At 42.9% G+C, this 22,101-nt stretch overlaps 1 protein-coding gene across 7 annotated transcripts in view; it reads right to left on the bottom strand.

Moving 5' to 3' along the window:
• DDAH1 (dimethylarginine dimethylaminohydrolase 1) overlaps window positions 1-22,101 on the bottom strand; it is a 246,329-nt gene that overhangs the window by 138,891 nt on the left and 85,337 nt on the right. Inside the window, exon 1 of one of the 7 annotated variants that reach the window (XM_059688998.1) lies at window positions 1,773-2,294. The exons of 5 other annotated variants lie outside the window; for them this stretch is intronic. In XM_059688998.1, the coding sequence (XP_059544981.1) occupies window positions 1,773-2,273 (501 nt within the window). In that variant the 5' untranslated portion in view covers window positions 2,274-2,294. Of the gene's footprint in view, window positions 1-1,772; window positions 2,295-22,101 lie in introns of those variants that run through there. One more of the 7 variants, XM_059688997.1, reaches the window with a different exon arrangement.

The following is a 22,101-nucleotide window of genomic DNA, read 5'->3' as shown; positions in this document are numbered from 1 at the left end:
ACTCTGTGAAATAGGTATGATTATGTCCATTGTACAGGTGAGAACACTGAGGCAGGAGACACTCCCCCATCCCCACCCCCAACCCCAAAGGTCACAGAATTAGATACAGTCTGATGTTTTTATCCACTACATTATGTGGCCTCTGGCAGCAGACCACCAGGCTGACATAAGAATAAAGTCAATTTAAAATGTATGCCTCAGAAATCTGACAGAGAAGAAAAATCACCGCCCACTTTAGGATTAGGAAGCTCAAAATTTGGAAGGTTTTATTATAAGAATAAAATGAAATGGATGATTAAATATGTGACAGTCTCAACAGGGATTGTACTACTATGCTCATCAAATAAGTATGATTTTTTAAAGGATTTCAAAAATATATTTTACTCTTAAGTACAAACCTCAGCTCTGCCATATGGCCTAGGATGTTTTAGAAAGTATTCAAAAGGAGTTCCATGCTTACCACTTTAAAACAGAGGGGGTCACCTCACAGATTCAAAGATGGAGAGGTGTGGCAATGGAGATAAAAGAGCTAAGAGAATGAGACCTGTTATTCTTTTGGTTTTCTGCGAAGGTAGGGTGACCAAAGCTAATGATCTCACTGCCAAATAAATACAATATGCTTATTCTCTCAGAACATGTAAGGTTCTATTAACCAACTAGCGAAGCGTGCTGTAGAATAAGCTCTATGAGGCATTGCAATATGAATCGAATAAAGGCAAAAAGGGGAAAAAAAATCCCTATCCTTCCAGATACAAAAGAAGCCACTAGCTTTTTGCAATGCCACTTGATGCCAATAGCAACACAGCGTCTTCAGCCAGGGCTCTCAGAGGGCAACGAGAAGAATCTCAGGCCGGTTGGTATTTTAAAATCCAATCTCACTCTATTTGCCTCTTCCCACCAGCCTACCTTGTGTTTAAAGCAATCACAGCCATTTTCACAAGCTGCAATATTTTAAAGTAGTCCCCATCCCTTGAGAACACCTAAAGCTCTGTTATGAGTTCAAAAATATTGAAAATAAAACTATGGAATTTGTGAAAAAACTATTTCTAATTTAACACACACACACACACACACACACACACACACACACACACACACACACGGCCCGAAAGTGGAAAGTATGGCTTTTCAAGCTATTTCATTCTCATATTTGACTCGTTCACCCACAAACCACTCTCCTTTCATTCATTCACTTGGCAGTCCTTTTCTGAGGACTCACTCTCCACCACTGAAAAGTAACTTGGGACGCCCTAGGTCTCTAGGCACCCGCACCCCGTTAATTCATTGGGCCCGCCCCGCCCTACTCCCAGCTCCAGGCAGAACTTGGAGGGTCCAGTGTCACCACCTGGCACTGCCCCCTGGAGTCCTCGCCCAGCCTCTACCAACCCGCCCGCCCGGAGCTGCACCCTTCCCTGCCTCCGTCCCCTGGGAGACACTGTGAGTTGTATTGTCTTCCCTGCTTTGTAATCTTCACAAATAAAAATGCCTGTGAGATGGATTCCCCACCCCACCCACCTGCTCGAGGCGCGCAACCACACTCCTTCGGGTCCTCTCCAAGGCACCCGAGCTGCGCCGACCCGGCCGCGGGAGGCGTGAACAATGAACTTCTCTCTCTCGGACTTGCTGGTACACACCCTCGCCCCCGAAAGGGAAGTTCTGAACTAGCCTGGGGGCCAATGCCGCGATCTCCCCGGGCCACTCCGGCCCGGGCGGTAAGGGGAGGGCCCCGCGCGTCCCCGGCCGCGCCCTCGCGTCGCCGGGCGGGCAGTTACCTCCTTCCTCCGGCTCGGCGCCCCGGGGCGGGTGATGAGAGCCGTCTCCTCGCACACCACGGCCACGTCCTCCACGAACACGCAGTCCGGGAGGCTCTCGTCGGCCGGCAGCGTCACCACCTGCAGCCCCAGCTTGCTGCCCAGCACGTCCACGTAGAGCTGGTGCTGCCGCTCGGCGCGGGCGAAATCCACCTCGTCGCCCTTGGCGCGCCTCAGCGCGTGCTGGCACAGGGACTCGGGCAGCGCCCGCACCACGGCGTGGGTGGCCCGGCCGAAGACGGCGGGGTGGCCGAGCGCGGCCATGGCTCCGAGCGGAGGCGAGGCTCCAGCGGCGGCGGCGGCGGCGGCGGGGCGGGGAGGCGGGGGCGGCAGCGGCAGCAGTTCCTCCCGGGGCGGCGCGCGCCGAGCCTGCGAGCGCCCGGCGACTCCCGTCGGCAGCCGGGGACTGTGGTGCGGAAGGCGCCCGCTCGCGCCCCGAGCCCTGCCCGCGCCACTGAGCATGCCCAGAGCTCGGGGCGCCGGCCCGCGCGCAGCCCGCGCCCACCCCGCGCTCCCCGGTGCGCGGCAGCCCAGGCGGGAGTGGGAGTGGCGAGCCCCGCACGAAGAGCGGGGTTGGGGGAGGCGGTCAGCACGGGAGGTGGGCGCAGGTCGGGGGCACCTCGGCCAACAGTCACGGAATCCGGACCTGGCTTTACCTGCGTTCTGAACGCCTCAGGTGCACGCACCTCCTCCTGGGAGAACTTGGGGAGTCGCAATGGTCTTGCCAGAGCGACTGGAGGGCTTCTTGCTGGTCAGGCGGCAAACGATGGAACTATTTTGTTGGTTAAGTACCTTGACCGCTCTCCCTACTCCCCTGTTCTTGGGTTGCCCAGCATGTGTTCCCCTTTACCCCCTACCCCCGGTTCTTAGGGCGAGAATCTGCCTTCTCACCCAAGTCCACAATACCTTGACTTTCTTTGCAAATAACCCCTTACCGCACGGGATACTCGATATGATTAAAACATTGTATTTCTTCCAGTCTTTGAGAAAAAGGAAGAGTTCAAGAAACCCATACAAAGAGACAAAAAGAGACATAGAAACTCAACAGTGTTTCAAGGACAATCGCCTCTCCCGAACAATGTGATTCTTGCATGTTTGTTTGGAGGGCCAACAGCGGTAGGGAGGGAGGCAGAGACCAAACGTGCTTTATCCAAAAAAGACATGAGCTCACCTTGTGCGGTGTTGTGCAGCATCATAATTCTTGTCATTGAGTGAGAAGGTTTCCAGCCTTCTCGGCCTGTGCGCCGCTGTGGGATTCCTGTGGTCCCTGTGGAAGGTTTCTTTTACCATACCCTCAGGGAGCGCCTTTTCCTTCCTTCCATTCCCCCCCTCTCATATATCAAAGATTAAATAACCCATGGGTTCTGCTTTTTTTCTTTTCTTTTTTTTTTTTTTTGAGGGAACTATCCACTTCAAAAACCAGGTTATAACTACAAAATAATCTCAGATAATCTTTCTTATATTCTGTAGAACGTTTCTAACTTAAAGATTGATTAGACCATAGACCCCTAGATTTGAATGGGACCATGGAAACCCTCGCATCTAACTTCCCATACACATGTTTCTTGAATTACAGCTAAAATATCTATGACAGTTATTGGACCTGACCTTGGACATTTTAAACCTCACTTACAAAGTACTAGTATATTCCACTTTTGAAGAGCAATATGGTTAAAAATGTCTTCACTTTGGGCTTATATCCCACTCACTCGAGTTCTGCCTCCTGGCGTGACCTAACATGCTAGTATTCTTCACAGCATTCTCCTGTCTGAAGACAGTTAGGATATCCTGCCTCATGCTCCCTTCCCACACACCGTCCTGACACCTTCCAGGCCTTGAGACTGAACCACCAAAAAATAACTAGTGATTTGGTTTCTAAGTCCCTTCAACATTCTGGTCATCTTCCTTTTGATGAAGGATTACACCAGTAATCCTTTAAAATCATGGTATCAGGAAAAGAAACAGTTCTTCCTGTGTGGTCTGATGCCACACAGACTACAGCAGATCCTTTGTGCCAGATGCTAGGCGTCTATTAGCACTGACTAATATTGTATTTGCTTTTTGATGGTTTGGTGCCAAGGGCCAGGTCATCATAGCCTTCTTGCCAGAACTCTGATCCCAGTTCTTAGGAAATAAGGGTTTCTAGGAGCAGATCCAGGATGGTGAGGATGGTCAAACAGTGGTTCCCAACTGAGCCCAGAGAACTTGCTATCTGCCTTCTTTCCCCTCTCCCCAGGGTAAAATTTAAATTTATCCAGGTGATGTGGCATTTCTTACCATCATCAATTAAGGGTCTTAAATGAAGGACAGCTCTAACCCTGGCACTGGGGAATGGGCCAAAAGGAAAATAACAAACCTTTCTACTAGGTTCTACTTCTGAAGTACAACTTAAGGGGACCCAGGCTGCCCAATTGGCACCAGTCTCGTGTCAGAAATCACTGAATGGTATCATCATCGGACAGTGCATTCCGACTGATGCTTCAGGTAAAACTTGACCCAGGTGCTGAGCTTGCCCAGGTAAAAATATGGACACTTGTTCACCCCTTTACCCAAAATTAAAGCTCTATACATCTCCTGTTTGCCTCTACATAGCAACCCTAATTCATGCTGTGCCTTGTGAGTGCTTGAATGCTTTGCCTGACACCCAGTGCCCGGAGCCTCACTATGAACAGAGTCCTGTGTGCAACTTTGGGCTCATTTCAACTTTGCAGCCAATTAAAACCTGAACGTTTTTTTCCTAAAAAATGATGTTAACTATATATACATTGGGCTGCTGGGTTTTGAAGTCCAAATTCGTACTTATCCCTATTAAATGTTATCTGCTTCATTCCAGCTTGTCTAGTTTTGATTCTGCCATCTCGCGCATTATTTATTACCTCTCGTTTTGTGTCATCTGAAATTTGATAAGTATGCCTTCTGTCTCCTCTAAGCAGTTGTCAAAAAGCGTTAGAATGTGTATATTGGTGAAGAGAATAATAAAAACACCCACTGCAGTAAATTATAGTTTACATGCTTTCCTGCCTGATCAATGAAGGACTGTTTTTAAGAAAATGGATTTTATTGAGCCTAATATATTTACAAATTCATTTCCCCAACAAATACTAGTATTTATTGAAAATTCCCAAAACATTAACACCATGTTAGGCACTTCAGAGTCATACAAGAAGCATAAAAACATGATCCTTGACCTTGATGAGCTCACAATCTCACTGGAAAAACAAGACATCCAAAATTGGAGCTATGATATGATAAGAGGCAGAGACAACCAAATGCTACAGGAAGTCGAGGGAAAGAGATATCACTGTGGCTGATGGGAATGGAATAGAACTGCTTGAAGGCAATTGGACCTTATTTAGGCATTGAATAATTTTTAGGATGTAAATAATTGAGAATTCTAATGAAAAGTATGTACTAAAGCCAGGAACAAGAGATAGATCAGCTCAATTCACATATGTATCAGTTAAGGTAACTCTAGCTGCTATTAAAAAAAATGACTCTAATACATATAATGGCACAAAGTTGATAGAAGAGTATCTCTTTTTCACTTAAAGTCTAACAAACATAGTTCTGATTGTTGTCTGACTCTTCTCCAAGCAACATTCAGGGTTCTAGCCTTCTTCCATTTTTTGGCTCCAGCTCTTCAAACTTTGGCACCACGCTCACCATGCCCACTTTCCTCAAGCAGAAAGAACGGGAAAGAACATATAGCACCATGTGAGAGACTTAATGGGCCAGGCCAGGAAGTGATACACATCACCTTGCTCGCATCCCTCTGCTGGAACTTGATGACATAGCTACAATAACCACAGGGAAGGTCTGGAAAATATAGCCTCTGTGGGCCCAGAAAGAAGATGAAACAGGTTGGGGAAATAGCTGTTTTTTTCCCACAATACAATGGGGAAATAAAGGTAGATAGGTGGGCTAAGCTTTCATCACCTGAGCAATGGAGAGACACTTGGTATAGAGAATGAGTGTAGATTCTGGAGCCAGACTATGGGTAGAAGCTTGGTTCTCCTATTTTATTATTGTACTAGAGGCCTGGTGCACAAAAATCTGTGCGCTCATCCTGGCCTGCACCCTCTCACAATCCGGGACCCCTCAGGTAGGGTCCCTAGGCCTGGCCTGAGATCAGGGCCTATCAGGGCTTTCCTTCCCAGCTGCAGGCAGCTGGCCCCACCCCCGCCCCTGCTTCTGCTTGCCATCTGTGCAGTGCTGCTCCCCCCCTCCCCTGCCACTGGTGGCCTCCCTCTGTAGGCAACAGGTGCGGGGTGCAATGGCTTGGCTGACCTGGGCCTCCCTCTGCAGGGCGATCGCTGGCCAGTTGCACACCTGCCACAGAGTCACCATAAGTGGCCTGGGCCTCCCTATTTTCTGGGGGGTGGGACCAGCCCTGCGAGGGGCCGTCTGCCTACCTGATCACCCCTAACTACTTGCCTGCCTGCCTGATCACCCCTAACTGCTTCCTTGGGGGTGGAGTCAGCCCAGGGAGGGGCCCTGGTGGTTCTGGTCTCTGGTCATTCCAGTCATTATGCTTATGGTGGCTGGCCTTTTATTATATAGGACTAGATGCCCAGTGCACGAAATTCGTGCACTGGTTGGGGGGGGTATCCCTCAGCCCAGCCTGCACCCTCTTGCAATCTGGGAGCCCTCGGGAGATGTCTGACTGTCCAACTGCTGGTTTAGGCCCGATCCCACACCAGCAGTCGGACATCCCTCTCGCAATCTGGGACCTAACTGCTGACTCCTAACTGCTCGCCCATCTGCCTACCTGATCACCCCTAATCACTCTGCCTGCCTGCATGATTGCCCCTAACTGCTCACCTGCCTGCCTGATCGCCCCTAACCACTCTGCCTGCCTGCCTCATTGCCCCTAACCACTATGCCTGCCTGCTTGAGTGCCCCTAACTGCTCGCCAGCCTGCCTGATCACTCTTAACCATCTCTGCCTCAGCCCCACGGCCGCAGCTCCATCCAGAAAGATGTCCAGAATGACGTCTGGAAGATCATTCGGCTGTCCAGTCTAATTAGCATATTATGCTCTTATTATTATAGATTATCTTAGGTAACGTAACATCTCTTTGACTCAGTCTCATCTCATCTGTAAAATGCTGAGAAAAGTGCTTATAATAGTCCCTAGCACCTAGTAGGTATTATTATTCCTTGACAGGTTTGAACAGAAGGCTTTGAACATGACTTCCTACCAAAGGCCAAACTACATATCCACATCTACTGAATTATCAGAGTCATACAGGTATCCTAATGCTTTCCAAGAGAACCTGTGGTCTTCCTAAATTTTGTAATAGATTTAATCCGAGGTACTGTGCTAGGCACTGGGGATGCAATTGTGAATGACAATGTGGGGCTTAGGGTCAACGTGCTCCTTCGGCTCTTCCACACATTTCAAGACCTTTGTGACTATTCCCTGTTTAATTCCCTCTATTTGAAATACTTACAGCTGTTTCTATTTTCCTGGCTGAACACTGATTGATAGAAAGGCAGTTTTTCTTTATCCCATGGTAATATTGCTGGTACCTACATTGGAAGTCAATTTTAGATAACAATTATTTCAGGTTTTAAGAAACATTTTTGCCTTATTCCTTTCTTATTCAATGTCTAGCAAATACAAGATTTACTTTTATTGGTGATGGGTGTTGGGGTAGAATCCTGAAGGAGAATGAGGACTCAAGGGTGTCCTCGTCCATCCCAAAGGCTAGAAGTACTGGATCAATAAGCATCATAAGTCTGCAATCTGACACTAAGTTCTAAGTGTTCCCACGTGAGAATCATTAAATTTGACATAAAAACCTTTACTATGACAGAAGCCCATTACATCCAAGGAGTGAGTGATGTTTGATCAAATGAGCACGCATTGGGTTATAGACAGAAGATGGTTGGTTTCAGGAGAGCCAGGGCTCTGGTTCCTAAAGTTAAGATATATAAACTCCTAACCTCAGTTTCTTCAATTTTCATATGGAAATTTATTCATCAAACAAATAATTACCAAGTACCTGCAATGTGTATGGTAGAGGAATACATAAAAGCAGTGACTAAGGCATCATGTACCTGACTTTGACTCCTGGCCTTCCTGCATTCTAGTTGTGTAAAGTTGGTGTGCCCCAGGCTCATGCTCCACCATTTTCTGTCTTGCTCTATAAGCCCTGGAGGACTGACCTTCATGGACTGTTTCATCTGAGATCCCATTATTATTGGCTTTGGCCAATGGGAGATGCTTGCAAGAGATTGGAGGGTTAGAGGAGAGAGAGGTCAACATATTAATTCCTCTCACTCCCTTCCTGCTTTTTCATGGTTCTAGCAACAGCTGCATCCTTCTATAACTACAGCCTCCTGCACACCCCTACTGGGGATTGAGCCCACAACCTGGGCATGTTCCCTGACCAGAAATCTAACCAGCAACCTCTTGGTGCATGGGCGATGTTCAATCCACTGAGTCACACCGGCCAGGCTCAGCTAAGAATTTTGAAGAGAATGTTTAATAAAGTATATACTTTTAGAGGTATAGACAGGATAAAGCAAACCAACGAGGGATGTTGGGGCACCAAGGGACTAGCAAAAATGGGAAGCCATTACCATTCCCTGATGTAGATAATTCAAAGAACATCATCAAACAGTTCAAGGTCAGGTGTAGAAAATTGACCACTTCTTTCCAGAGAATAACAGTCAGGAATTCTAGCTTTACTGCTTTCAACAACGTCTTTACATCAAACAAGTACTGATGGCTGTTATGTCAGATCCATCTATCACTTCTGCAGTTACTCATCAACATTCGGAATGCCAGCATTTGCAATGCCAGGAAACACTTTGAGAAGCTGGTAAGAGTGGATGGCCCCATGCACACACAGTCTCCTTGTACACTAAATATTGCCAAATGCTCTTTCTGAAAATGTTGAGTTGCCTTTTTTTTGCATCTTTTAAAAATATTCATAATGTCATGTGCTTAAAAGTGGGCTTTGAAATATGTGCTACTTATTTCCATGTAGGTAGTTACAGAATCAAGCTAGGAGCTGGAATCACCAAACAGGGGTTACCAAACAGGCATGTACCCTTGAACAGAATTGAACCCGGGACCCTTCAGTCCTCAGGCTGATGCTCTATCCACTGAGCCAAACTAGCTAGGGCAAGAAAAAACCCACATAAAAGAAAATAATTCTTAGCTGAGTATGCCATTTATTTTTTTCAGGGGTCTTATTTGGATCAATTGAATTTATGTGTAAAGTAGGAGTTCCATTACCTTGCTCTCTGAGTTGTGTTGAGGCTGAAATGTGACAGCATGCACAAAAGGTCTTTCCATTGCCCCTGGCACCAGGAAGCATTTGATTAATGATTATCACTAATATTAATAGCTATTGTAAGTTTAGTGCCAAACCCTATGATGAATACCAAAGTTTCCACCTGCCTGTGTGTAAAATGCCCATTTCATTCACTCAAAATATACTCAAGTTCTTCAAATGAGATAAAGTACCTGCCTCCGTAATGGGCAAACTATAAGCACTCAATAAGTGCTCTTAGCTCTTCAGAGCTCAGCCTTCTCTTCCCACGCTCTCCCAAACAAGCAACATTTCTCTTTTTAGAATTTCTGTAACACTTTCTGTATTCTCTCTTATGCCGCTTATTACTTTCTCTAAGCAGTGTAATAACCCATTGATTCCAGAATCATCAATTTCATTACAACCACATTAGGGGCTAACGAGATCATCAAAGTATATTGGAAAGTACATATAAATGTGTTGAGTTTAAATGACAAGTTTGTGATGAATTATGATGCTATGTAGAGGTTAGTGTAGCCCTAAACTGTTAAAATCTTCACCTGAACATGTTTTTATTGATTTTAGAGAAAGGGAGAGAGAGAGAAACATCAATCTGAGAGAGAAACATTGATCAATGGCTTCCCTTACACATTCCAATTGGGTTTTAAACCTGCAATCTTTGGTGTACAGGATGATGCTCCAACCAACTGAGCCACCTGGCCAGGGTGCCCTGAATTTTTATACTTCTCTCTTTCTTTTTTTTTTTTTTTCAATTTCTCAGAACTTTTTGCAACATTATCTTTCCACACGTATTTTTAACAAATTTTTCTTACCCAAATGCATGTTTGTAGGGGAAGAAATAGATGAAGAGAAGAGCCCTTTCAGATTTTAAATAGTCTAAATGAATAAAAGAAAAACATTCTTTATAGCTGAAACATATATATGCGTGAGCACACACACACACACACACACACACACACATATGCACACACAAAGCATGCATTCCAGAGCTCTGATTAGCCCCCTTCGTTTTTCTTACGAAATTAAGTCACTTCATTTCCTTATGAAAAACAATGAAATGTCAGTTTTGCAATATCAGGGGATTTTCATGTTTGCTTTTGTGGTATCAACCCACAATTGTTTTAACATTGCATTAGAAACACATGTTCCAGGCATCCTCCCTCATGCTTTCCTCTTTTGCATCAATGGCATTGCTCCCTCCTGCTCCCTGTTTTATTGCTTATAAATGTTGGTGTTTCTCAGAGTTCCCTGGCCTCACTATCCCTTCCTCCACATTACACACTCCCTCCTGTGGATGAGCTAATCTGGGCTCATGACTTCAAATACCATGTCAATCCTAGCAATGCCCAAATCTTCATTTCTGGTCCCGTGCTCTTTGCTGAGTTTCAGAACAGCCTAGAAGACATCCCTGTTTGTCCCACAGGAACTTCAAAGTCAACATGTGCAAAGCTACATTAATTGTGTTGTGCCCAGAATTGTTCCTTCTCTCCTTCCATTCTCTCTTCTATTTACACAGAGAATTGCTCAAGCCAGTAATCTAAGTATTATCCTTAATTTCACGTTCTCCTTTGCCTCCACATTTAATCACTCATCATGTTTTGACAGGTTAATCTTCTTAAAATGACTCAAATCCCTCCATGTCTCTTCACCCATTCTGCCACCACCTAGTCTGGAATATAATTAGTGGTCTCCTGGATTATTGCAACAGCCCTCCTATCCAGAGTGGTTTTCCAAAACTGCAAATATGACCATGTCACTTTCTTGTTAAATCCTCCAGTGGCTTCTCAGTACCCTCAGAATGAAGTCCAAATGTCTTACCATGGCTCACAAGAATCCCCTTCCCATCCTCATTCTGGTCACTTCCCCATTCTTTGCCCATGCTGTTCTATAAACTTGAATGTGGTTGACCCATCCCTAATTTTCCTTTAAGTAACTCCTAATCCTCCTTTAAGACTCAGTGAAGGCATCACTCCTTCCAAAAAGCCTTCTCCAGCCCCCAGCATGGATGTGACACATCTGTATCCCTGTTTACCCTCATCACACAGTGCTGCATTATTTACTAGTCTGAGGAGCAGACACATTTTATTGCTAAATCCTCAATCCCGGTATTCAGAGAATAGCCTAAAGCAATGGATGGCATTCACCGCTCCCTACTTTCATCATCCCACCTTCATAAGAATGGGTTTCAGTTCTTACAAAATAAGAGGATTATACCAAGCCCTCTTCCAACTCCAAGAGTCTATGATTCTTTTGCTCCAAATGCCTGTTAATTGCCTTGGGGTAGTGGAGAGTTCATAGCCTGGGTTTGAGTCCTGGCACTGTCACAGCTGTGTGACCAAGCACAATTTGTTTAACCTTTCTGAGCTTCAGACCTTCATATGTAAAATGGGAATAGTGATCCCAATCTTAGATGAATATGAAGAGGATAAAATAAAATTAAACAAGTGAAACATGATTTCCCTATCCTTCCCAATAGTTATGATAGTCAGTATTTAGATAGGCTTTTGTTCAAATCCTGGCTCCACCACTTACTCCTGCACAATCCTGGTTGGTCAGTTTTATACACAGAGCTTCGAGTTTCTTCATTTGTGAAATACATCTTTTATATTATATGTCTACATATATAATAACCTAAGCGACCACTTGACCATTTGACCAGTAGCTATGAAGCTGCACCAGGCCTCTAGAGCACCATGCCTCTAGTATGCATATAAGATCTTTGGTTAATCTCTTCCTGCCCTCCCCCTACCGCCCTTCCCTCTGAGATTCATCAGTCTGTTCCATGTTTCCATGCCTGTGCATTGAGCGTCTGCCCTAGTGTGTTATAAAGATGAATGAGGCCGAAACCGGTTTGGCTCAGTGGATAGAGCGTCGGCCTGCGGACTGAAAGGTCCCAGGTTCGATTCCGGTCAAGGGCATGTGCCTGGGTTGCAGGCATATCCCCAGTGGGAGATGTGCAGGAGGCAGCTGATCGATGTTTCTCTCTCATCAATGTTTCTAACTCTCTATCTCTCTCCCTTCCTCTCTGTAAAAAAATCAATAAAATATATATATAAAAAAAAGATGAATGAGATGATCCACATAAAGCTTTATAACATATGGATCAAATAAGCACTCAATAAATATTTCTGGCTTCTGTGATGATGGTAACATTATTTTCCTCATTATGACTTTACTTTTCTCACTCTTTGTTCCAGTTATGTATTGTTGCTTAATAAACTGCCCGGAAACTTGGTGGCTTAAAACAATCATTTTATTTTGCTGATGATTTGTAGATCAGGAATTTGGGAAGGGCTTGCCTAGAGGGTTATCTCTGATGCACGAGAAGTTGGTTGAAGCAGCTGGATGGAGGATTCACTTCCAAGATGACTTCCTCACTCACATCTCTTGTGCCTCAATGTTCCTTAGCCTCTCTCTCTCCACATGAGTCTCTTCCTCCAGGGCCTCCACATGTGGCTTGAACTTCTCATAAATGGTGGTCTCAGAGTAGTCTGGTGGTTGGCTTCCCAGAGATGAGGTGTGGAAGCTACCAGGCCATGTAAGGGCTGCACACAGAACTAGCTCAGCATCTCTGCGGCCATCCTGGGTTGGTAAAGGCAGTCACAGGCCTGTCCAGACTCAAAGAGAGAGGAAACAGACACTCCATGATGAAAGGAGTGCCCATCACTAATTAGACACATGCTCACTCTCCATGTTCTGCTATTATTCCAGGATGGTAGTTCTATAACTCTTCCAGAAAATTTACCTTCCATTTCTGAGGTTTTGCTAACCTTTTCTGAGTTAAAATTAGGGCCCATTCATGTAGACTTATTTACACAACTAGCACTATTTACTGACTAGTGTGAGGCTCTAGGGCTGTCTAGGGAAAAAGAGATATAAAACAAATAATCATATAATTAAATACTTATTGCCGGAGGCTGGTCCATCCTTGTTGCTTGACACAGTTGCTACAGGGAAGAAACATCTGCACCGCATATATTTCAAGGGACCTGGCATACTGTTCTTAATATGTTTGCTCCCCTTCTTAGCGCTATGAGGGCCAACCTTCCCTGAGAAAGGTTGTTTCCCCAGGTGGGGATTTTTCCCTGGAGTTAGGGATTAACAGGACTAAGGAAGGGAATAAATCAGTAAAACCCCTTAACTAAGTGCCAGGCGGGTAGTTAATCACCTTAACTACGAACAATCATACTTAAGCTACATAATCTTTACTTAGGATAATCTCCTTCAGTTACTTCCTTGTAGCTTCACAGAACAGTAGAGTAGTGACCTTGGAATGGAGTTAACAGCTTTGGAATAGAATGGATAGGATTAAAATGAACAGAACTAGATGGAGATGGGATTTTTGGCAAAGGTCAGATAAGAAACTATGGACACGAAACAAGGAACTGTAGAAGGTCAAGGGAGGACCCAAAACATACCATGATGTGATTATAGAGTCATGCTTATAGGATCAAATGGTATAAATACAGATGTAACAGGAGAATGAGAAGAGAAAACCTGGCTATGCTAATCATCTGAACGCTGCTGTCTCCGTGTCCATCATTCTTTGCCGACTCCGTCCACACCTTTGGGAACCCCTGGATCCACTGGGGCTGGACCCCAACAACTTATAACTCAGTGCTATAAAGGAAAAGAACTAGATACCCTGTGCATATATAATAACAGAAATTCACCTGAGGAGGTGACTTTTGAGCTGAGACTTATAGGGATTTTATTAACTAAAATTGGAGAGGAAATTCCAATCCAAGGAAATATGTGAGCAGAGGCAAAAGGTGAGAGGGAGCTTAATGTGTATGAGGAAATTTAAAAAAAAATAATGTGCTGCAGGTGGAAAGCGGGTGATATTGTGAACCTTGTTTTAAAAGTGAGGAAACTGAGTCAGAACCCTGCTGAGAGCCTTCTACAAGGTCAGGGCTCCACCAAGCATGCCTCCCTAGTGATGGGCAGTTTGCTAATGATAAGCAACCTGCCCTCGGGCCTCTTCCACAGCTTTTTACAACTAGAAGAGCTACTGCTACAAACCTAAAGCTGCCTTATGTGAGAGACATCTAGACTCAGATAAATCACCCTAAGAAAACATTATCTGCAGAAAATATAACAGATTCTGGTGGGATTACAGATAAAAGCGTAGTTTAAATGTAAATCAAGGCTCACTCATGCCAAGATTATCTAACTCTTTAAAAATGATATGCGATTCACACTGCTGTCTCCATTATATATATTTTAACTTTTATGTGACAGCTAGAGGAAAATGATAATTTGTGTTCCTATAGATCACATAAGTAGCTACTTGCTAAATTTTCCAGAAGTCATTTAAACACCTCAGCAAGTCAGTATATGCATTAATGTAAAACACTGCACAGATGATCTATAATTTACTGGTCTAGGAAATTTTATGCTTTTATGCCCTAGTAGTATATGGACTACAGTTTTCTGTTCAGTTCTTAAGTTATTTTAATGTATTTATTATCATTGAAAAGTTAATTAACTATGCCATCTGCCAACTCAAACGTGGGGAAAAAATTTAAAGGTTTTTAAAGAAAGACTTTTTTTTTTAATATAGAAAGAAAAAAGAAAGAAGATTGCTTTGGAAAACAATTATTTTTTCCTGTGGGAATGCTGTGATAGATACATTATTTTAGGGAGAAAGAGCACACAAGTAGTATAAAGTAGGTCCTCCCACCTATCCAGGACTTCACTTTCCACAGTTTTAGTTACCAGGAATCAACAACAGTCCAAAAAATTAAATGGAAATTACAGAAATAAAAAAAAAACAATTTCATAAGTTTTAAATTATGAGCCGTTCTGTGTGGTGAAATTTTGTACCAGCTATGTCCTTCCCCAGAAGTGAATTGTCCCTTTGCCCAGCGTAACCACACTGTATAGAGGATACTCACCCATTAGTCACTTAGTAACAGTCTTGATTATCAAATCAGTTATCAGAGAGACCACATTCACATAACTTTCATTAGAGTATATTGTTATAATTGTTTCATTGTATTATTGTTGCTGCTAATCTCTTCCTGTGCCTAATTTGTAAATTAAACTTTTTCATAGGCATATTATGTTTAGGGGGAAAAAACAAAACAGTATTATCCACAATTTCATGCATCCACTGGGGGTCTTAGAATTTATCCACCACATATAAAGTGGGGCTACGATATAGAAAAATCAGAATTTCACTTTTATGGAAAACCCCTGAGTTCCCACAAAAGACCATACAATGCATCTTTAAGAAGAAATGAAAGAAGTTTCAACTTTAATTTGCTTTTGGCCAAGAACTCTTTCTGACATTGTAATTAAAATTGGGGATTATCTTTTCAGTTGTATCTTTACTTTTGTGACTTAGTTAATATTTCGTGAGCTTTACAATATTGTCTGTTTCATTGCAACTTCATTCTGATCCTCATCAGAAATTGTCATTGCCTGATAAGGTGGAGTTCTGGGGAAGAAGCTGGGCATTTTCAGGAAAGACTGATGGATGTCAACTGATGAAGAATGGGCTGGTAACATTTTAGGGAATAATTCTCAGGACCTTATACCACTCTATAATATTGTATTCTATGTAATTTTATATTACTTTATAATATTTAGTCCAAGGAATGTGGTAAAAGTAATACACCCTGTAAAAGGAATTATATTTCTACTAGTGGCCTGGTGCACAGAATTTGTGCACGTGTGTGTGTGTGTGTGTGTGTGTGTGTGTGTGTGTGTCAGGGGGGTTCCCTCAGCCCAGCCTCCACCCTCTCCAATCAGGGACCCCTTGGGGTATGTCCGACTAAACCAGAAGTCAGACATCCCTCTTGCAATCTGGGATCGCTGGCTCCTAACTGCTCACCTGCCTGCCTGCCTGATTGCTCCTAACTGCCTCTGCCTGCCTGCCTGATTGCTCCTTAACTGCTTCTGCCTGCCTGCCTGCCCCTAACTGCCCTCCCCTGCTGGCCTGATCTCCCCTAACTGCTTCTGCCTCGGCCCCACCACAATGGCTTTATCTGGAAGGAAGTTGGACATCCGGAAGATGGCCAGTCAACCTGGTCTAATTAGCATATTACCCTTTTATTAGTATAGATTGCCTGTTGAAAGCTTAAACATAATTTTTGTTTTACTTTAATTTGCATTTTTCTTTTAAAAGATTCATGGCTCAGTGGTTGAGCATCAACTTCTAAACAAGGAGGTCACAGTTTGATTTCCTGTCAGGGCACATACCTGGGTTGTGGGCTTGATCCCCAGTAGGGGGTGTGCAAGAGGCAGCCAATCAATGATTCTCTGGCAGCCAATCAATGATTCTCTCTTATCGTTGATGTTTCTCTCTTTCCCTCTTTCTTCTTCTCTCTTAAATCAATAAAAATATATTCAAAAAATAATAATAATAAAAGATCATGGTTTGCTATACCTTAAGAGACAGTAACCAAAAAACTTAAAGTAGTAAAAAACCTGATATTATTTCCCTCCCTCCCTCATGTTTCTCTTATAAAATAATATCAGAAGGAAATTAAAAACTTAATTTAATTAAATGAGCTGAATACTAATATTACCATGAAAAGTGTTTACACCACTAATTGTTTTGTGTTTTTTTTTTAGTATTATGAAAATTTTCACACAGTGTGAAAGTAGGGAAGGTTTGGCCACAAATCAAAACAGGCAGTAATAGTACCAGCAAAATGCCAGACAATTAAATATTGCTTGTTTAGTTTGCTGAGTCTTGTCTTAATCCCTGAGGGTGAAAATGGTGCTTCATCTACTTGGGGAGAGTCCTGTTGGATTGGCCTAATCTTATTTCCTGGAAGAGTTCATGTAGATCTGATTTGGGAATTTCCAGAAATGGAAATCTTAACACATACTGGAATCTAAGAAAGTAATATGTCTTTGTCACCTAGTTCTAAAGAAGTCACTCAATTAAATTCAAAGAGCACATGTCTGCTCTCATAGAAACAACTGCAAACAACTAAAAGAGAAAACAGAACATGTGATAAAACAGCTACTTCTTCAGAGGAGTGTGAGCATGAAACCATTGTGGATAGTTCAACATTTCTATCAGTAAGTCAAACTGTGATAAGGTCAAAATTCATCTCAGAAGTTCTTCAATGCTCCCCCTCCTGACCCTCAACTGTTAGCGACTCCCATCCCTGCATTGCCCCTACCAGCCTGGGCTTAACCTGCCCCCTCCCATAACCAAGCTGTACTGCTCTGGAGTTCATTCTCTCAGATTCCTCCTAAGTGACTAATTAAACATAGTAAACTGATTTGTACTAGGACCCTAGTTAATGACAATTACTTTAATCAGCTCAACACTTTTTAATTGAGTGACTAAGTATGCTTGGCACTGTGGCTAATAATCTGCTTAAGAAACAGTTTCTTTATTTAATAAATTGGGAACAACTGGGAAGCCTTACAATAAGGGAGTAGTTAAATAAATCATAGTACATCCATACCTGCAGGATACTCTGAAGCCACTAAAAAGAAAGCTTTTGAAAATCATGCTACCATCCATTATGGATATTAACTAAACTTATTGTGGTAATCATTTCACAATATGTATGTATATCAAGTCCTTATGCTGTGTACCTTAAATGAATACAGGGTACAATGTCAATAATATCAATAAAACTGGGGGAAAATGACAATAATGCTTTAGTATTTATGATACCAGTTGCATTTTAAAATTATGCATAGGAAAAAAATAATAAAATACAATAGCAACTTTGTTTATCTTTAAGACGTGGAATTGTATGTGATTTTTATTTTCTTCTAACTTTTGTATACTTTCCAAATTGTTTTTTCCTAATTTTTTTTCAAGGAGCATATACTTGGGCTATAACTAGAAAATAAATAAACATCATTTCTAAAGACAATTTTTCTCTGGAAGAGTTGTCAATCTAGTCCAGATGACACTAATTTGAAAACAAACTATTAGTACGTGTTATAGTTTGTACATGGTGTTATGAGAACCACTAACTACCCCATATAGGTGATGGAAGATTTAATATGCTACTGTTCCTAATAATTTTGTAAAGATCTTTAGTATTATAAGGAAAAGTACAGTTCACAGTTGCCTATCTGAAACCTTTGGTGCCATATATGTTTTAAAACCTAAGACTTTGGGGATTTTAGAAAGGTAATAAGGTGAGTATATGTGTTTACACACCACCACCTCCCTCCCCAGTGGGCCTGGGGCAGCACCTCATATCCAATATATTTATTCCCATTTAGTGAGAATCAGGATTAAAAAGCTTCTCATCAGGTTAGGCCACCAAATTTGTTACTGAAAGTCTTGCTTTCCAGAGTCCTTTGGATTTCTGAATTACAAAGAATTGTTCACCTGGATAAGAAATGTGGGGACTTAGTACCAGAGCCTGTGCAAGGTGCCGTTTCTTACATATTTCTCAGCTCTTGGTCATCAGGCCTAACACTTGCTCTGGTTGTAGGAGTCATAAAACTGCTGTTGATTCATGTTAGAGTGTGTGATCGTGTTTGATCATAGATGCGCACTCCAGTAGTAAAAATGCTCTAATTCTGTCTTGAAAACATGAGTACTTAAGGGGTCTGGAGTTGTTTTAAAAGAGAAATAAATGTTATCATAAACACACCTTACAAGCATATTTTCAAAAATATGTGGGTCTTATAAGTAGAAAAAATATTAATAGAATTGGCAAAATGTATATCTCAGAACTTTTTAAAACTTTTTTATTGAACTTATTGGGGTGACATCTATGATAATAAAAGTATAATATGCTAATTAGACTGGACATCCTTCCAGATAACCTTCCAGATGAGGCTGGGGCTGTGAGGGAAGCCCGAGTCCTGGGTGCCTGCTAGCAACCAGAGGGAAGGCTGCATCCTGGGTGCCAGAGGGAAGCCGATGCTGGCAGCTGGGGGTAGGAAGGCCTACTCTTGCATGAATTTTGTGTATCGGGCCTCTAGTTGGGTAATAAAATTATATAGGTTTTGCCTTAGCCGGTTTGGGTCAATGGGTAGAGCATTGGCCTGCGGACTGAAGGATCCTAGGTTCGATTCCGGTCAAGGGCACATGCCTGGGTTGTGGGCTAGATACCCTGTGTGGGACATGCAAGAGGCAGCCAATCAGTGATTCTCTCTCATCATTGATGTTTCCATCTCTCTCCCCCTCTCCCTTTCTCTCTGAAATTAATAAAAATATTTTTTAAAAAATTACATAGGTTTTAGGTATACAATTCTATAATACATTATCTGTATACTGTATTGTGTATTTATCATCCCAAGTCAAGACTCCTTCCATCACCATTTATTTATTGATTTTTTTACAGAGAGGAAGGGAGAGGGATAGAGAGTTAGAAACATCGATGAGAGAGAAACATCGATCAGCTGCCTCCTGCACACCCCCTAGTGGGGATGTGCCCGCAACCAAGGTACACGCCCTTGACCAGAATCAAACCCAGGACCCTTCAGTCCGCAGGCCGATGCTCTATCCGCTGAGCCAAACTGGGTAGGGCCACCATTTATTTATCTCAATACTTTTTAAAATCTGTCTCTAAGTCAAACATTTTCAAACCTCTCGTGGAAGAGCACTGGCAGCTAAGTCACCAAAGGCTGTGGTTTCAGATCTCAACTATAATACTGCTCAGTTTATCGATACATAGCCAGCTTAGGAGACATTTTGTTTATTTATACTGTACTAGGGGCCCGGTGCACGAAATTCGTGCACTGGGTGTGTGTGGGGGGGGCAGGGGGGAGTGTCCCTAAGCCCAGCCTGCCCCCTCTCACATACTGGGAAGCCCTCAGGCGTTGACCCCCATCACCCTCCAATCGCAGGATCGGCCCCTTGCCCAGGCCTGACGCCTCTGGCCTAGGCGTCCGGCCTGGGCAGCGGGGACCCACAGCGGCAGCGGCCCCGCGATCGTGGGCTTCGCTTTAGGCCCAGGCAAGGGACCCCTAGCTCCTGGGACTGCCAGCTTCGACCGGACCCAGCTCCCATCGCTGGCTCCAACCCTACTTCCTGCTATCACTGGCCAGGGCGGCAAAGGCGCCTGATTCTCCTATCATGGCTGGGGGGCAGGGCAAAGGCGGCCCCAGGGCCGCCTTTGCCCTGCCCCCCAGCTCTTAGCTCCCCCCTGGGTTTCCGATCACTGTCAGTGGCAGGGGGCTTCTTCCTGCTTTCCCTTTCGCCTCCCTGCATTGTGCCTACATATGCAAATTAACCGCCATCTTGTTGGCAGTTAACTGCCAATCTTAGTTGGCAGTTAATTTGCATATAGCCCTGATTAGCCAATGAAAAGGGTATCGTCGTACGCCAACTACCATTTTTCTCTTTTATTAGTATAGATATCACATATATGTGTTTTTTTCAACTTCTGTTGCATACAATGAATTGTGTGCAATGCCTGAGCTAATATTGTACCACGGAGGACCAGTAGCAATTTCCATGAAGTGACAGATAAATGTTTTTTTTGGAGGGGGGAGGGGCGAGTAATTTGCCCAGGATAATTCATTTGAAATCAACCTTGAGAGTTTTCCTGTTGACAAGGCTGAAAGAAGGGAGGACTAGAACAAAAGTTAAATTCTTCAGTTCTAGTAAACTGCTTTGTCTTCAAGGCTGCCTTCTCCAAGTTCTGCTAGTCCATCAAGATGAACTATTTGATTTTCTCTGCTAAATACAGTCAGGCATACCATACTGAGCTTTTTACACACAAAAAAAGGAATTTTTTTTCACTGTGTGCTATGAACAGCACAAGCAGAACTTCAATAAATTTTTTCCATGTTAAATTCCATGGTTTTACAAACCATGCATTCAATGAATGTTGATTTGGTAATGCAAATTGACTATCAAGATTTATATTCCACAATAATCCCTCAAAATAATGATTTGGCAATCATTGCCAGCTTCTCTTTGAATAATCTTACTACCAGAACTATCAGTATTTAGAACATTGGCTGAGTTGACCTCCTATATGCCTTTCAGCCTCTGGCCAAGCAGAAACATGGTCCTGGGGCAAAAACAGGTGAGCAACTTAAGGGACACATAGTGCACTTATGACTCATTGGGAATTGGCTATTTTGAACATCTTTACTGCTGCTTTCACATAACACTAAACTCTTTCTTAGCAGCTGATACAGGCGACTGTGTGCTATGAACAGCACAAGCAGAACTTCAATAAATTTTTTCCATGTTAAATTCACATCTGATCAGCCTACTTAGATTCCTGTCTTTAGCATCATCGCACTAAAAATAATTATTCCCTGTTTAATATTATATAATGCTGTGTAGGCTCCGTAGAAAAGAAATTAAAGATACTTGGGTCTTGTCTTTGGGACAATTTTGAACAGAGAATGACACCAAACAGAGAGACGTAAGCTATAAACAACTGCATGAATTAAATAAGGAAATCATTACATTGAGAAACAAGATGGCTTCGGTAGACCTTTAGTTGATGAATGAAGAGGCAATTATAGAAGCAACCCACAGGGAACTGCTGGTTTTTGAAAGGACTTAATTAATTATTTAATTAAGACACTACTGTAGGAGGGCAAATCTGGAAATTGTGCAGATTTGGCAACTGCAAAATGATTGAAGTTCAGGGGTGGGAGAAATATTTCAGAACTCTTATTATTTTAATCTCTAAATGTTGCAAGAAATGGCATCAGAACCAAGGTCCAGCAAATTCTGTTGGCTTTAAGTTTTGCCTTCATCTACATGTAACCAAGAGCAAATGTGCAATTTACATTAAAAAAAATGTCAGGGTTGTGCTCAAATGTATATTGAACTCAAGCTTGTGACAATGCTCACCAAAATGAATACAAATAATACATTTTTATGAAAAAGTAATCACAACCTCCAAAAACAGTACCTAGTGGTATTGTTTTATATTTTTTGCAAAGTGGAGGACAGCTGGATTCTCATATCGCCTTCCACATTCAAACTATTGCAAATCTTGGTGTGTTGTTGTTGTTTTTAATGACATTTGCATCTATTTAAGGAGTAAAACATAATGTTTTGATATCCATATACATGGTAAAATGATTGCCACAATC

Source organism: Myotis daubentonii, chromosome 3 (assembly GCF_963259705.1).
Source record: "Myotis daubentonii chromosome 3, mMyoDau2.1, whole genome shotgun sequence".
NCBI lineage: Eukaryota > Metazoa > Chordata > Mammalia > Chiroptera > Vespertilionidae > Myotis > Myotis daubentonii.
The sequence above is the reverse complement of the archived record's forward strand: the minus strand, read 5'-3'. Positions and strand labels throughout refer to the sequence as shown.